Below are 15223 nucleotides of genomic sequence, written 5' to 3'. Positions count from 1 at the left end.
TGCAGAGACCACCAGAACGGCCCCGGAGACCCTCGGGCATCCCCACCCCCACCTGCTCCTCCCTCTGGTCCCAGGTCTCTGCACAAAACCCCATTAAAATAAAAAAAACAAAACAACAAAAAACCCCAAACCACCAGAAAATGCAGGTGGCTACAGTCACCACAGCACCCTGTCTGTGTCCTCACCAGCCCTGGGGTGCAAAATCAGGGGGGGACATCAGCACCGATTGCACCCCGGGGGGGGCTCTCCTGGGGTTTAAAGTCCTGGGGTCTCCTGGGGGGGGGCTCTGTGCTGGGGCAGGCACAAAGGAGGGGAGGAATAATTGCTTCCTGGGTTCCTGGCACAGCAGCTGCACCCTTCTTCCAAAGGCTGGGGGGGTCCAGAGGTTGTCAGGTCAGTAGAGCTCCTCTTCCCCTCTGGAAGTTGGGGGGGTCTCCGTGTCACTGATTGTCCCCATGTCCTGGGACAGACACAGGCAGAGGCTTGCTCTGCTTCCTCCTCCTCCTCTTCTCCCCCAGGCTGCTTATTTCTTAATTTCTCGGGGGTTTTCTGTTTGGGTTTGGTTTTGTAAATTTGTTTTCTTTTTTTTTTTTTCTTTTTTTGTTTCTCCTCCTATCTTTTTTCTGTTTGTTCCTTTGTTTGTTTGTTTGTTTGTTGTCTTTTTTTTTTTTCTTTTTTTTTCCTCCCGCTTTGTTTTTTTTCCTTCTGCTTAAATATCAAACGAAAGAAGAAAACCCAGCGATGGGAGCTCTGGAGCCAGGGGCCAGGCTGCTGGGTGGGCGATAGAGGGTACCAGGCTGGCTGGGGGGGTTGCCAGGGGTCTGTGGGGTGGGAGTCCTGCTGGCTTTGGGGCGGAAGAGGCTGCCCTGCTGGGTGGAGGTGCTGTTGGAGAGGGGGGTGTGGTCGGGCTCCCCCGAGTCACTCTCAGTGTAGCTGTAAGCCTGTGCCCGGGAGATGCCCTTCTGCTGCCTCCGCCAGGAGTTGTAGTAGGTGGGGTCACTGATGTAGTGGTTGACAAAGGAGTGGGCTTTCTGGTGGCCGGGGTCCACCTCGTACTCGCTGTCACTGCCCTAAAGAACGAGATGGGAGTGAGCAGAGGGGGAGGCAGCATCACCCCCACCACCCACCCCAAGCCCCCAAAAATCGGTTGAGCCTTCCCAGGCCTCTTTTTAGGGATGCTGGAGAGCACATCCCCATGGCTGCAGCACCACTGGGCTGGTTTTCCTTTTGTTTTGTTTTGGTTTTTGCCTCTTGCTAAAGCAAAATAAAACCTTCTGCAAAAGGGTTGCGGGGTCCTGGGGCCCACGGGGGCTGCGATGGGTGTTTTTGGGCAGGGAGTGCTGACAGCACTGCCTCCCCGCTGCTGGTAATTGGATTCAGCTTCCCTGGGCCCCGCACAAAGGGCCCATTGAGGGCTGGGGAAGCTGCTCTGAGCCAGCTCCAGCTCCTGCTGCTCTTCACAGCTCCTCAAAAGCCACTCGAGCCCCGCAGAGGCAAGAGGGAGCCGAGCTGGCATCTGCTGTGCGAAGGCAAAAGAAGCAACCAGAGCAGGCAGCAATGGGGGAGCCCGGGGATGCTCCCCCCCCTTTCCACTTTGGGATGCTGTGGGGACCCCCAGGACCTTCCACCCCCCCACCTTGGGATTCGGCCTCATCTTTTCAGGTGCCACCCAGCATCCCTTCTGGGGCCGATGCTCCTGGGGGCTCTCTCCCCAAGGAGCTGCCCGTGGCCACGCTCCTGCCCTGTTCCCCAGGAGGGGACAAAGCTGCCATTCTGCAGGGCTGGCAGAGCCGTGGCCGTTGCCACCAGTGACCAGGCACAGGAGGACAGTCCCCAACCCCGCTGCCCTCCCGTCCCCTGTCCCTGGCAGTGCTGGGAGACCCCCCTGCAGCGCCACATCCCCAGCACAAGGGCTGGGGGCCGTGCAAGCTTTGTGCCGCATCCGTGTCACAAATCCACGGGGCACCCCACGGCCTAAAAGTGGGAGGGGGTGGGGCAGTGGGGCTGGCACCGCTTTCCCCAAATGTGCCCCAGGACCCACACCGTGGTGGGAGGGATGCTCGGGGCCAGCACCCCCCATCCTGTCCCTCTGTCCCCCTGCCCCAGGTCCCCAGCCCCTGGTGGTCACCTGAGAGTCAGAGACCTCGGAGGGTTTCTCGGTGAGGCTGCTGCTCTCAGCAGGGATCAGGTCGTTGTATTTAGTGACATCCTCATCCGAGTAGTGGAGGCTTCCAGGGCTGGGCCGGGGTGGGGACCTCGGGGAGAGGTGGGTGCTGAGTGTGGGTCCCTCATCAGGACTGTGCCACGCAAGGATGAGCCCAGCTGGGTGCTGGGACCACCCCAAAGCAGTGCTGAATCCCCTACTCCCCCCCCCCCAAGGACCCTGCCCGTGGTCCATGAGTTCTCAGCCATTCCCAGCTTTCCAGGCTGCTCCAGCTGATGGGGTGGGGGGACACAGAGCAGAACAGGGACACCCCGTGGGGTGCCAGCCCTCCCCATCCCCCGTGATGCAGGAAAGGACACAACCTCAGAGGGGAGGGGGCTGGGGGGGGTCCCTACCGGGTGTAGATTCCGTTTTTCCTGCAGAAGGAATTCTTGACGGAGAGGCGGCGGTTGTTGAGCTCCAGGGCAGGGAAGCTGCCCTCATCCAGGCTCACCATCTCCCCGTGGCTCAGGGCAGTCCCCTTGGAGCCGTTCCCTGCGGGATGGGATGCTCAGCCTCCCCCAGACCCTCCCCGGGCAGCACAGCGGGGGGGTCCCCGGACCCTGGGGGAAGGGTTCAGGGAGGGTTGTGCCAGCTCCGGGGTCGGAGATCCTGAGATGAGGCTCAGGCTCTCCTCCTGGGGATGCCCGGGAGGGGACGGTCCCGGGGCAGTGGTTGTGACACAGCCCCCTGCCCACCTCACCCCCTGACCTGCCCCATGGCTCAGCCCCTCTGTTTGCTTAGCGGGGAAGTCTGGATTTTCCCCACAATTTGAGCCCTTGATAGAGCTAAGAAAACAGATCTGTGTTTGACTAATCCCATGACCTCTCCCCAGCCCCCGGGCTGCCCTGCCTCTGCAGCTGACAGCCAGACAAGTCGCTTATTTCATCTTCAGCTCCCAGGGCTCTCTGGGAAGCCCAAAGCATCTTTAGCCCATGTCACCGGGTCCCCGGAGGAGCTGGGCCCTGAGGCTCCCACCCACCCGCTCAGACCCCAAAGACAGCCCCAGAGAGACTCCTATGGGGTCAGCGCTCTGCACCCCACCACTGGCACCCCAGAGGGTCCCCTCAGCACCCCCCAGACCTCACCTGAGTCTGACTTCTTGGCATACTTCTTGCTCTGCCCACGGATGATGAGCACAAAGACGAGCAGGAGGATGAAGATGAGCCCCACCAAGGCAATGACCACCAGGAACCACCACTCCTCGTAGAAGGGGTTGGCTTTCTGGGCTGGGGCACAGCGAGGAGGATCAGAGGGGGACAGGCACAGGGGGCAAACCCGTCTGGATGGGGAGAGCCCACCGCAGGACATGGGGTCACCCGGGGGAACTTGGTGAGACCTGGATCCACGCGAGGGAGTGGGTTGGAGGGGGAGAGGAGGCGGCTTTGCAAGGGGAGTGTGGTGGGATCTGGGGCTCTGCAGGAGCCAGGCAGACGGGGAGATCTCAGAGCAACTTTGGGACTCTCCCTCCAGCACAGGGGTGAGAGCATCCCCCTGGGGACACCCACATGCTGTCCCCACCAGCTACCTGACACAGAGGGGGAAGGTGTGCTGGGGGTCCCGTAGCCGTAGTCATTCACGGCGATGACACGGAAGTCGTAGCTGACCCCCTGTTTGAGGATGTCCATGCTGAAGGTGTAGGAGGTCACCTCCTTGGGGATGTCCTTGATGAGGATGTCCCAGAGCCCCTCATCTGCAAGAGACAAGGGGCCTGGGAAGGGGGGGGATAGGCTCTGTGGGACTCCCCAGGGGGAAAGGCTGATCTCCCTCCATCCAGAATCTGCCCAAACTTCCCAGCACCCCCAGGCACTCAGCCTGCCCACTCCAACATGATTCCAAAGCCATGGAGATGCACGAGGCTGATCCATCACCTGCCCTGCTCGTGGCCAAGGGCAGGACCAGAAGCATGAGGACCTGCTGCCCCCCCCAGTCCCCAAGCACCCCCAGCAGCCCCACAGCAGTGAGGGGTTTCCCTCCTGGGTGATGCTCCCAACAGGGGGGTGGTCCTGACCCCGTTAGTGATTGATTGGGTCTGCAGGGAGAGACCATCACCTCGGGGCAGCAGCAGCATCACCGGGTGCTGCCCCACAGCTCTCCAGTCCCTTTCCATTGGTCCCTGCTCAGCACCTGCTTGGCAGGGTGATCCTCATGGACCAGCAAGTGTCCAACCACCCGAACACCCAGGTCCTAATCCCCAACCCCACTTGTCAGGTGGCCTGGGAGAGGTCAGCACTCCCTGCCTCAGTTTCCCTTTCTCCAGAACCCAAGGCACTGCTGGTATCGAGGTGGGGGTGGAGAGCAGGGAGGAGCTGCAGTACCTGAAGGACGGGCCTCAATGACATATCTGGTGATGGGTCCTTGGCCAGGGTCCCCGCTCGACCAGTGGATGGTGATGGCTGAGCCATAGCGGGAGATGAAGGGCTCACCGGGGGGACCAGGGGCACCTGGAGACCCAGAGCAGAGCTGGAGCTGGGTCTGGAGCAGCCCGGTGGCACGTGGCTGTGCCAGTCCCAGTGGCACCAGAGGGATTTCTCCCCACCGTGTCTCCTCCCTCACCCTGGCACTCCAACCTGGGCATCCCCCCTTACCTTCCCCAGGCCCCGTGGTGATGTTTGCCTCAACATCTGGCCCGTAGGCAAAGGTTTTGGCCCGGATTCGGAACCGGTAGGTCACCCCCTCAGCCAGGTCCTTCACCTTCAGCCACAGCGGGCTGTTCCCCTTCACGTCCACCGTCACGATCTTACTGACACCTGCAGGGATGGAGGCTGAGCTGGGGCCTCCCTGCAGCTCTCCCAGGTTCCCCCAACGCCCCCCGGCCTCCCCCCGGAGCCCCCGCCGTGCCCTCACCGTCCACAGGCATGCAGGGCTCATAGACCAGCCTGTAGCCCTCCAGGATGCCATTGGGCAGGGGAGGTGGCTCCCAGGACACGTTGACCGAGGTGGTGGTCAGCTCGCTGAACCGGATGGACCCGGGGGCACTGGGGGCTGAGAGGAGCGGGGGGGTCAGGACCAGCTCAGCACTCCCAGGGGACACCCCCAGCACCGAGCTGGCCCCTCTCCCTGCATCCACACTAATGGGGTTGGGGTACTCATTAGCACCGGCTCACATCACCCTGGTGTCACCTCCCCGTGTCCCCACTCCCACTGCAGCACAGACCTGGCCAAGCCACCTCACACAGCTGGGGGAAGGAGAGGAGTCCCCTTGTCTCTCCTCCCAGGACCTTCACCTCCACGTTCCCCCGTCCCACAAACCCCCTGAAGGGAGCAGGAGCTGGGATGCAGCTGGGATGAAGGGGCATCAGCCGGACACCCCTGGAGCTGGAGCCACGGAGACCTCTCCCCACAGAGCTCAGGGACAGGAGGGTCTGGATGCCACCGTGGGCAGCAAAGGGCCGGAGACGACCCCGCCACGGTCCCCACCTGCCTGCTGCGTCCTCCCCTGGACTGGGGGGCTGCGGGGACCATCTCCTGCAGCATTGAAGGCAGCGACAGTGACCCAGTAGGAGGTGTATCCCGTCAGGTTCTTCAGCTTCACTCCCGTCTCTGGCAGGAACAGCGTCCTCACCTTCCTGCTCTCGTTCTGCCGCTGAGCCTCCCAGAAATGGATCTGCAGGAGGAGGAGGAGAAGGGAGCAAGGAGAGCTGCGGGGTGCGTGGGTGCGGGTCCGGCTGCATCCCGGCTGCATCCCGGCTGCATCCCAGGGCTGAGAGCGCCACCTGCTGCCATTTGTCACCAGGATGGGACATCCGGAGACACCCGGAGACTCTCCAAACACTCGGCATCCCTCAGCTTCTCCCCAGCATCTTTCTGTGACACCCAGTATCCCCCCAGAACCCCCGGCACCTCCTAAGGACACCCAGCATCTCCATGGACCCAGCATCTCAGGACACTCGACATCTCACCGGGACACCTGGAATGTCCCTGGCATCACCTCTGGAACACTTACACCCCAGCATCTCCCCTGCACACTCAGAATGTCCCAAGCATCTCCCGGGGACACCTGGCACCGTTGTCCCCAAGTCCCAGCTCAGAGCCAGCTCCCAGGTACCTTGTATCCCTGGATGTCCCCGTTCTGGCTCTCGGCGGGTGGTGGCTCCCAGGTGACATCCAGCTGGGTGGCTGTGGCTGCCTGCACTGCCACCTTCTGTGGGGCACCAGTGGGCACTGTGCCAAAGGAGGGGACAGTGTCACAGCCCAGCTGGGACCGGGGAGGGGAAAGCCCCTGCCTGGCCCCCCCGCCACCTCCTTGATGCAGGGGATGCACTGTCCTGTCTTGTCCTGAGTGTGGGGTCAGATCCCCTCCCCCCAGCCCCCCCTCCAGGCAGGGCCATGCCCTGGACTCACCCGCTTCACCCACAAAGACCTCCTGGGGGGGGCTGGGGGGTCCCTCCCCCACAGCATTGTAGACACTCATGCGGATCTCATAGCGCCGGTGCTTGCTCAGGTCTGGGAGGGGGGGGAGAAAGGGTGAGAGGGGCCACCAGCCCCGGGGGACCTGGCAGAGCCCCCCTCGATGGGGAGCAGCAGGCAGAGGTGTCCCCGGGGCACCCAGGGTCACCCCAGGGTGCAGACAGAGCGGGGGGGAGGGACAGAGAGGGGGTGGCAGCAGGGACATGCCGGGGGGCAGGGGGAGCAGTGACTTACTGCCCAGCTCGTACTGGGTGAGGGTGACCTCGCTGAGGTTCTGCACAGTGTAGACAGCTGGGGACAGGGACAGGGAGAGCAGGCAGCAGGTCAGTCCCCAGCACAGCACGGGGAGGCTCCCAGCACCCACCAGCAGTGGGACAGCAGACCTCTGCTAAAGCCTAGTCACCCTCCCAGGTGACAGCAGGGCTGTCACAACACCCAGGAGCCTTCCAGCCCCATCCCACAAGTGGCATGAGCCAGGTTGGAGCAGTGGGGTCTCCACAGGGGTCTGACTGCAGCCGAGAGCTGTGGATGGGGCAAGGTACAGTCTTGAGCTCTGTCTTTGTCACTTGTGTCCCTTCTGTCCCCAGAACGGATGTCACCCTTGTTCCCTTTAGGGTCTGAGGGTGGCAGCACACCTGGACATGCACAGCGGGGTGTCACACAGACACCCACACCTCAGGGACATGGGCTGAGCACAGTGGGACTGAGCCAGCAACAGCACAGCAAAGAATGTTTGGGACAACAGACCTGGTGGCATGAGGGGACATGTGGTGGCATGAGGGGACATGTGGTGGCATGAGGGGACATGTGGTGGCATGAGGGGACATGTGGTGGCATGAGGGGGCTGGTGACAGCTCCATGGGACACAGCCTGACCCTGACAACCCCAGCCTGACACCCAGGAGATCCCATGGAGTGCTGTATGCTGCTCCATCCTCCCCCCACCTCCCCTGGGTCACCCCCTGGCCACAGGTGGGGTCACCATCACTCACGGGTGAGCTGTGCCCAGGTGGCCCCGGGGTGGGCGATGCCGCGCAGACCCTCGTACGGCAGCTGGCGGTAACGGAGGCGGAAACCCAGCAGGATCCCGTTGATCTTCTCCTCAGCTGGAGGCTGCAGGGGGGAAAGTGAGGGGCTACCCTGACCCCAGCACCCCGATACGGCCCTCCCCAGTGTCACCTCCCCGGGGACCTGGTGGCGGGGCTGGTGGCCGAGGGGACGGTACCTGCCAGCGGATGAGCACCGAGGTGGTGGTGTGCGGGGTGACCGAGAGGACGGTGGGGGCTTCCTCGGGGGCTGCGGGGGAGAAGTGAGCAGTGAGGCTCTGCAGGTGGCCCAGCCGTGGGGAGGGATGTCCAGGGATGGGATGTGCAGCCTCTCCTGCCCCAGGACATGCAGCCTGTGCTGACCTGCCTGCAGGGTGGTGAGCGACTCCGACTCCTCACTGTATTCGCTGTCCCCGATGTCGTTTGTCGCCTTCACGCGGAACTTGTAGGAGGTGAAGGGCTTCAGCCTGGGTGGGAGCAGAGCGGGACAGGGATGGCGGAGCCAGGGGTGACCCCACGAGCCACCCTCCCTCCCTCCCACTGCCGTTGTCGCAAACCCTTCTCGTGGCTGGGGAAACCGAGGCAGGGGGCAAAGCCGAGCCCGTCGCCTCCCCAGCCCAGCTCTGGGCCAGCCCATCCCTCACCTCTCCACCACAAAAGCGGTGGCGTTGCGGCTGACGGAGGCGGAATGCAGCGCCCACTCCCCGTCAGGCAGCTGCCGGCTCTGCACCGTGTAGTACCGGACCGGGGAGAGCCCATCGCTGCCCGGCTCCCAGGAGAGCAGCACGCTGCGGGCCCCAACCTCCTCCTGCTGGGCCAGGGGCTTCCCGGGGGGCTGCGGACGGTCTGGGAGAGGAGAGGGGAAGGAGAGGGGAAGGAGAGGGGAAGGAGAGGGGAAGGAGAGGGGAAGGAGAGGGGAAGGAGAGGGGAAGGAGAGGGGAAGGAGAGGGGAAGGAGAGGGGAAGGAGAGGGGAAGGAGAGGGGAAGGAGAGGGGAAGGAGAGGGGAAGGAGAGGGAAAGGAGAGGGGAAGGAGAGGGGAAGGAGAGGGGAAGGAGAGGGAAAGGAGAGGGAAAGGAGAGGGGAAGGAGAGGGAGAGGAGAGGGAGAGGAAGAGGAGATAGGACTACCACGGGCCCATGGTGGCCACGCACAGCCCCATCCCCAGCCACCAGCTGGGCCCCCTCCCCATTACCTCTCTTCTCCGTGGTCACCACCAGGGCTTCAGCTGCCTCCCCCCAGCCCTTGCGGGTCTGAGCCGCGATGCGGAAGAGGTAAATGGCCTCGGGCTGCAGCCCCGTGGCCGTGTACTGCCTGGTGCTGGGTTCCAGCACCTCCGTGGTGGCCCCCGTGGCTGCAGTGGTGTTGAGGCAGTGGGTGACCTGGTATGCTGTGGGAAAGGGACAGTGGGGCTAATGGAGGGGACACCATCCTGGTCCTACTCTGCTCATCTCCCTCCTCCATCCCTGCCGAAGCGAGGGGGGTTTGGCTCATGGCACAACTAAGGAGGTAGCCCTGGGGGCAACAGGCTCCGAGATGCTCAGGGGACCTTGGGGTGCTGGTCCCAGAACTGATCCCTGACCCCATGGGACCTCTGCAGAGCATCCCAGCATGGCACAACAGGGATGGTTCCCCACCTACCCAAGATGATGCCGTTGGGTGCTGCGGGTGGCTGCCAGATGAGCCTCACCGAGGTGGTCCTGACCTCAGGGAAGAGAATTCCCACGGGGGGGCCGGGCACTGGAGGGGGCAGAAGAGGGTGTTCACCAAGGGCATGCAAAGAAACAGTTCCCCTAACTGGGAGCCCTAATCAGGGGGAAGGAGGAATGCCCCAGGGAACAGGGATGGGATGGGATTGGGCACCCAGGGGAACCCCTCCAGCCCACTCAGGTCTCTCTGCCCACCCGGGTGCTGTTACCCACCATCATCCAGTGTCCTCTGGAGGACGGGGGGCTGGCTGGGCACACCATCACCCATCCTGGTGAAGGCCAGCACACGGAGCTCATACAGGGTGTATTTGCCCAGCCCGCTCAGCTGGGTGCTGCGGGAGGCATTGCCCTCTGCCAGCCAGAACTGGGCACGAGCCTCCAAGTCCTTCTCCTTGTACATCACCTGCAACAGAGCCCGGGGACACAGCCTGGATGGAGCAGGGTGGCAAATGAAGGCACAGCCACCAACTCCTGGAGGTGGCACAGCCTGGGGCGTGATTTTTCCTCCAGGGAAAGCCACGAGCAGGAGCTCACCTTGTAGCCCAGGATGAGGCCGTTGCAGTCTGCCTCGGGGATGCCATTCCACTGGACCAGCATGCTGCTGGAGCTGGTGGCCACTGCTGAGACGTTGCTGGGGCCAGAGGAGGGCACTGGGAGAAGGATGAGGGGGGTGTCAGTGAGGGGGTCCAACAAGGGGGGGTGCCCAGTGCCTCAGGGTGGGCAGGGGTACCTGACTCCCGGGTGCGTCCCACCACCGAGGGGCTCCAGGGCCCCAGGCCGATGGCGTTGAAGGCCTGGACCTGCACCCTGTACTCAGTCCACTCCTCCAGGTCCTCGATGGTGTACTCCCTCTCCACACGGTCGGGGACAACGTGCACGGCCGCCTGTCCTCGCCCATCCGAGCGCACGTACCGGATCTTGTAGCCCACCGAGTCGGGGTTCCCGTTGTACTCCTGCTCCAGGAGGGGCTGACCCCAGCCCACACAGATGGACACCATCACCCCTGAGCTCCCACAGCCACCACAGCTCCATCCCCCCATACCCCCAAAGCTTCTCACCCCAGGATCCCCGTTCCCATGGGTACGGACTCCACACCCCCCCTTAGACCACTGTCCCCTCCTCACCATCCAGCGCAGCCACAGGCTGGTCTCACTGGCTGTCCTCAGGGTGACATTGGCAGGTGCCATGTCAGGAGGTGCCTGCAGGGTCTGGATCCTCCGGGAGGGCAGGCTGGGGGGGCTGGTGCCCACGATGTTCACTTGCCGCATGCGGAAACTGAGAGAGGAGATGGGTGGGGGTCACGGTGGGCTCGTTAGGAGGGTGGAGGATGTCACAGATGTCCCCAAGAGGGCCCAGGGAGGATGTCACAGCACCATCCTAGCCACAAACCTGTAGTAGGTGTAGGGCTTCAGGTTGGGCACCTCCATGGAGCGGGCGTCAGGCTCGTTGGCGAGCTGATGGATGAGCCCCCACTCCCCGGCCTCACCGCTCTGACCTACCTGTGGGGTGGGAGTGGGGTGAGCTGCCCCCTCAGCACCCCCTCACCCCCCACCCCGTGTCACCCCCTACCTGTGCCTCCACCTGCCAGCGGGAGATGGAGGTTTTGCCATCATAACCCGGGCGAAACTGGAGGGTGACGGAGCGGGGTCCGATGTTGGAGATGCCCAGGTGGGTGGGGGCCCCGGGGAGCTCTGTGGGGAGAGGGCAGGGTGGGTGCCACTGGCCTTCTGGCGCAGCCCGACGGCATCCCTGTGCTGCCACACTCACCTGGTGGCACCCCTGAGGAGATGGTGGAGGAAGAGAGCTGGCCCTGGCCCTTGGAGGTCATGGCAGCCACCTCGATGGTGTAGGTGGTGAGGGCGGTGAGGCCGGTGACGCGGTACTCCAGGGTGACGTTGGGCAGGTAATGGGTGACCCGGGTGTTGGTGCGGTTGTACTCCTCCCAGGAGATCCGGTAGCCTGAAACACACCCCGTGCCACCAGCCCCATCATCACCCACCCCCAGGAGCTGAGGGGGGCTGGGGGGAAACGCTGCGGGGTGGGAAGAGGGGCAGGGGGAAAGGTGGTGGGGTGGGAAGGGGACCGAGCGGAGCTGCAGTTGGGTGGGAAGGGGAACAGAGGGAGAGGTGGCAGGGTGGGAGATGCTGTAGGGTGGGCAGGGGGCTGGTGCAGGAGCTCCCTTACCTGTCAGGATGCCATTCTTCTCCAGCGGCTCCTGCCAGCTGACCTTCAGGGAGGTGTCCAAGATGTCACTGAAGCTGAGATGTCCCACGGGGCCAGGCACTGCTCAGAGACACCCAAGGGTGGGAACCCTCAGCACCCCCAAAACCCCGCACAAAATGAGAGCGTGGCTGGGGCTCCCCATGGATGGTGCTTCCCAGGGCTCGGTGACACCCGCCCCCCTCCTTCCACATCCCCACCAGCAGCACCGGTGGGACCCAAACCCAGCTCCCACAACCCTCCCCATCTCGCTGCAGGGGGCAGGGTCCCCGTACCGTCCTCGTGGGTGCGCACCAGCTGGGGGGGGCTGCGTGGGCCGTCCCCCGGCGTGGTGAAGCACAGCACCGAGGTGAAGTACTCGGCGAATTTCCGCAGCCCCGCCACGTATCCCACGTGGACGCTGTCCTGGAAGTTGGGCCGAACCGTCACCACCGTCGCCTCCTCCTCCTGCTCCGGCTCCCAGGCGATGAGCTGCGGGGAAAGCAGGAGCTGCGGACAACAACTCCGCGGAGCGGTGTCCTCACCACCGCCACCCTCTGGGCACCTCCGGATTCGTTTGGAGTTGATTAAAAATCAATTAAGGGGCGTCAGGAGCAGCGCAGCCCTTGCCCGGTGTGTTTCCCCCTGCGAGCCGGCCCGGAGCGCTCACACTTTGTGATTAACTCCCGCTGATAACGGCGAGAAATCACCCGCCTTCAGGAGGGATGTTTGGGCATTTAATTGGTATTGTGCAAGATAGCCTATAGCAACTTAATTAAATACTAATTAGGCCCTAAAAAATACTAATCAAAAATACTAAGTGGCATTAAATAAGAACGTTAAGTATCCTGCTCGCTCCGGTTATCTCGTTCAGCACCAATAACGTTGCTGAACTTCTTTTGAGTGGATTAAGAAACAAGTTTAATGTTTTAGTTCAATTTAATTAATGGAAATTTGAATTAATTGCAATTTGGAATTAATTACAATGGGAGACTCTGAGCCCATGCAAGTGTTAAATCTCAACAAATACTATTTTAACAGCCAGGCTGGAATCAATTTAAGAAGCCGGGGTTCTGCAGGGAGCAGTGGAGCCAAGGTTTGTGAAAGTCAGCCAAGGAGCTTCCCCTGCTCGGATCCTGGGGAGGCCCGTGGGAATCACCCCTCACCTTGTAGCCCTGGTTGATGCCGTTGATGAACTGGGGGCTGGGGGGGTTCCAGGTGAAGCGGATGGTGGTGGAGTTGGTGGCCTCAGCCTGAACGTTCCCCGGGGGCACGGTGGGGACTGCCGGGAGGAAGGGACATCTTGCAGACATCCCCTCCATCAGCCGGACACCAGCCCCCCAGGAGCATGGAGATGAGCAGCAGGGAAGGACCCCGAGCACCCACGGGGGTGCCCCTGGTCGGTCCAGCTCTGCCCTGGCTCTGCAGCCCTTGCTCACCCCTCCCCAACACGTCCCACACCCCTTGGGACACCCACACCCATCCTCCTGCCACCCTTCCCCGTCACCCCCGTGGCACAGCCTGTCACTGCTGGGGACAACACCAAGCCCCTGTCCCCCCCCTGCCTACCTCCCTGCAGCGTCCACTCCGTCACCTTCATGCTGTACACCCCCAGGCCAGCACTGTTGTACGCTGCCACCTCGATCTCATAGTTGGTCCAGATGATGAGGTCCTCCAGGAGGAGGTTGTTGACCTCAGCGTTGGTGATGTTCTTGAACTGGTAGCCCACGGGTAGCCCAGCCAGGCAGTAGCTGAAGACAAGGGACTGTCAGAGATGTCCCCACCAGCACCCTGATCTACCAAAGGTGGGGTACCTGTGCTCCCCCACGGGCACCTACCGGATGATGTAGCCCTTGAGGACCCCATTCTGGTGGCTCTCAGGGGGTGGCTGCCACTGGATCATGATGGACTGGTTGGTGCGGCCGCTGGCGATGACGTTCTGAGGAGGGGCAGAGGGAGGCTCCTCCGGCAGGGACAGCCTGCAGGGAGCAAGGCAGGGGGTGAGCAAGCACCCTCGCCTTGCCAGCCCCCCAAGAACCCCCCAGGCACACCTCACCTCTCTGTGTCCTTGCTGAACTGTCCCCTGCCCACGTCATTCACAGCACACAGGCGGAACTGGTAGGAGCGAGCGGGGACCAAGCCCCTCACCGTCACCGATGTCACCTCGGGGTCCACGCTGGCCAGCAGCACGGTCCAGGGGGCATCTGCTGGGGGGAAGAGAGGGATGGAGGACCCATCCTGCAGGACACCGGGGTCCCTGGCTCAACTAACGAGTCCCAAGGTCCCCAGAGCAGAGCCCAGGCTTTTCCCAGGTCCAGCGATGCTGGGGGGAGGAGCAGCCCCTTAACTGTTCTCTGAGACCTCCACCACGTAGTGGAGCAGGGGGCTGTTGCCATCGAAGGGCTTGGCCCAGGTCAGGTTGATGGCCCGCTTCTCCAGAGGGCTCAAGGTGGCCACGGGGCTCTCAGGAGCGTGGGGGAGCTGCCTGGACAGGGGGGTCAGGGAGCAGGTGTTAAGGAGGGGGCACAGCCCGGGGTGCAGGGTGCTGCTGGGGGTGATGGGGAGGGGGTCTCACCGGACACGGAGGTGGGCACTGCGGGAGTCGTTGCCCCCGGCCGAGAGCACCTTGCAGGTGTAGGTGCCAATGTCACCCGACCAGGTCTGGGAGATGTGGAGGGTGCCCATCTCGTCCAGACGCACCCGTGGGCCGCTCTCGGGGCTCAGCGGCGCCCCGTCCTTCTCCCAGATGTACCTGTGCCAGGGGGAACACAGGAGTGCTGGCACTCTGCAGCCCCCCACAGGGAGGAGAGGAGGGAGCAGGGGTCCCTCTGGTGTGCTGGGCTCCCCGTGAGCAGGGCACCAGGTGGCACTGCAGGACCAGCAGCGTGGGGCTGGGGACGGTGGCACCCTCCAACATCTGTCCCCTCCTTCCCAAGCAGTTTGGGGGTGCTCTGGCCCCCACAACCCTCCCAGCACTATCACACGGACCTGACATTCACGCTGGGGTCGTGAGTGACCCCGCAGGTCATGGCAGCTTTGGTCCCCTTGATGACACTCTGGTCCTGCGGTGGGTCGGTGATGCGTGTCCTTGCTGCGGGAGAGGGGACAAAGTGAATCCTGGAGGGGTGGCATTAGCAGGGGACACAGCCCGGGTGTGCACCCATGCAAACCAACCAGCCACATGCTGCTTGTCCCCATCCTTGGTGTCCCCAGAGAGCTCCAACCTGCACCACACATGGTGGGAGGCAGCACCGTGGGGATGGGCAGGGTCCATCCCACACCAAGCAGGCAGGGAGGGCAGGAGGGAGGGAATCAGGCAGGGCAGGAGGCAGGGAACCAGGCAGGGAATCAGGCAGGGCAGGAGGCAGGGAATCAGGCAGGGAATCAGGCAGGGAATCAGGCAGGGAATCAGGCAGGGAATCAGGCAGGGCCTGGCACCACTGATGGGTCCCTTACCCCAGACAACCAGGTCGGCAGCTGCCTCGTCCACGCCACGGGAGTTGGTGGCCAGGCAGGTGTAGGTGCCAGCATCCTCGAGGTGTGCGGGGCTGAGGAGCAGACTGCCCGACTCCAGCAGGGTGAAGCGTGGGAGCTGCACTGAGCCACTGGCCAGGACACGTTCCCCTGGGTGACACGGGGACACCGTCAGCTCCCGGTGCC

At 63.2% G+C, this 15223-nt stretch overlaps 1 protein-coding gene across 3 annotated transcripts in view; it reads right to left on the bottom strand.

Moving 5' to 3' along the window:
- Nucleotides 1–638: 638 nt before the first annotated feature.
- The window catches only part of SDK2 (sidekick cell adhesion molecule 2), a 44050-nt gene continuing 29465 nt past the window's right edge, over nt 639–15223 (bottom strand). The window contains exons 11-45 of one of the 3 annotated variants that reach the window (XM_071764067.1): nt 15020–15187; nt 14552–14654; nt 14139–14315; nt 13912–14048; nt 13620–13767; nt 13402–13542; nt 13133–13314; nt 12730–12845; nt 11860–12055; nt 11549–11647; nt 11132–11323; nt 10934–11055; nt 10754–10863; nt 10489–10639; nt 10095–10332; nt 9899–10014; nt 9578–9767; nt 9297–9395; nt 8851–9045; nt 8303–8504; nt 8022–8125; nt 7838–7908; nt 7605–7725; nt 6848–6904; nt 6548–6649; nt 6252–6367; nt 5624–5810; nt 5051–5188; nt 4792–4968; nt 4522–4647; nt 3732–3896; nt 3292–3432; nt 2560–2698; nt 2144–2255; nt 639–1070 (exon numbers count right to left, since the gene is read on the bottom strand). In XM_071764067.1, coding sequence (XP_071620168.1) covers nt 717–1070; nt 2144–2255; nt 2560–2698; nt 3292–3432; nt 3732–3896; nt 4522–4647; nt 4792–4968; nt 5051–5188; nt 5624–5810; nt 6252–6367; nt 6548–6649; nt 6848–6904; nt 7605–7725; nt 7838–7908; nt 8022–8125; nt 8303–8504; nt 8851–9045; nt 9297–9395; nt 9578–9767; nt 9899–10014; nt 10095–10332; nt 10489–10639; nt 10754–10863; nt 10934–11055; nt 11132–11323; nt 11549–11647; nt 11860–12055; nt 12730–12845; nt 13133–13314; nt 13402–13542; nt 13620–13767; nt 13912–14048; nt 14139–14315; nt 14552–14654; nt 15020–15187 — 5192 coding nt within the window. In that variant the 3' untranslated portion in view covers nt 639–716. Of the gene's footprint in view, nt 1071–2128; nt 2256–2559; nt 2699–3291; nt 3433–3731; nt 3897–4521; nt 4648–4791; nt 4969–5050; nt 5189–5623; nt 5811–6251; nt 6368–6547; nt 6650–6847; nt 6905–7604; nt 7726–7837; nt 7909–8021; nt 8126–8302; nt 8505–8850; nt 9046–9296; nt 9396–9577; nt 9768–9898; nt 10015–10094; nt 10333–10488; nt 10640–10753; nt 10864–10933; nt 11056–11131; nt 11324–11548; nt 11648–11859; nt 12056–12729; nt 12846–13132; nt 13315–13401; nt 13543–13619; nt 13768–13911; nt 14049–14138; nt 14316–14551; nt 14655–15019; nt 15188–15223 lie in introns of all 3 variants that reach the window. The other 2 variants (XM_071764064.1, XM_071764066.1) reach the window with 2 other exon arrangements.

Source organism: Heliangelus exortis, chromosome 20, assembly GCF_036169615.1.
Source record: "Heliangelus exortis chromosome 20, bHelExo1.hap1, whole genome shotgun sequence".
NCBI lineage: Eukaryota > Metazoa > Chordata > Aves > Apodiformes > Trochilidae > Heliangelus > Heliangelus exortis.
This window is presented reverse-complemented; position numbering and strand designations above follow the sequence as displayed.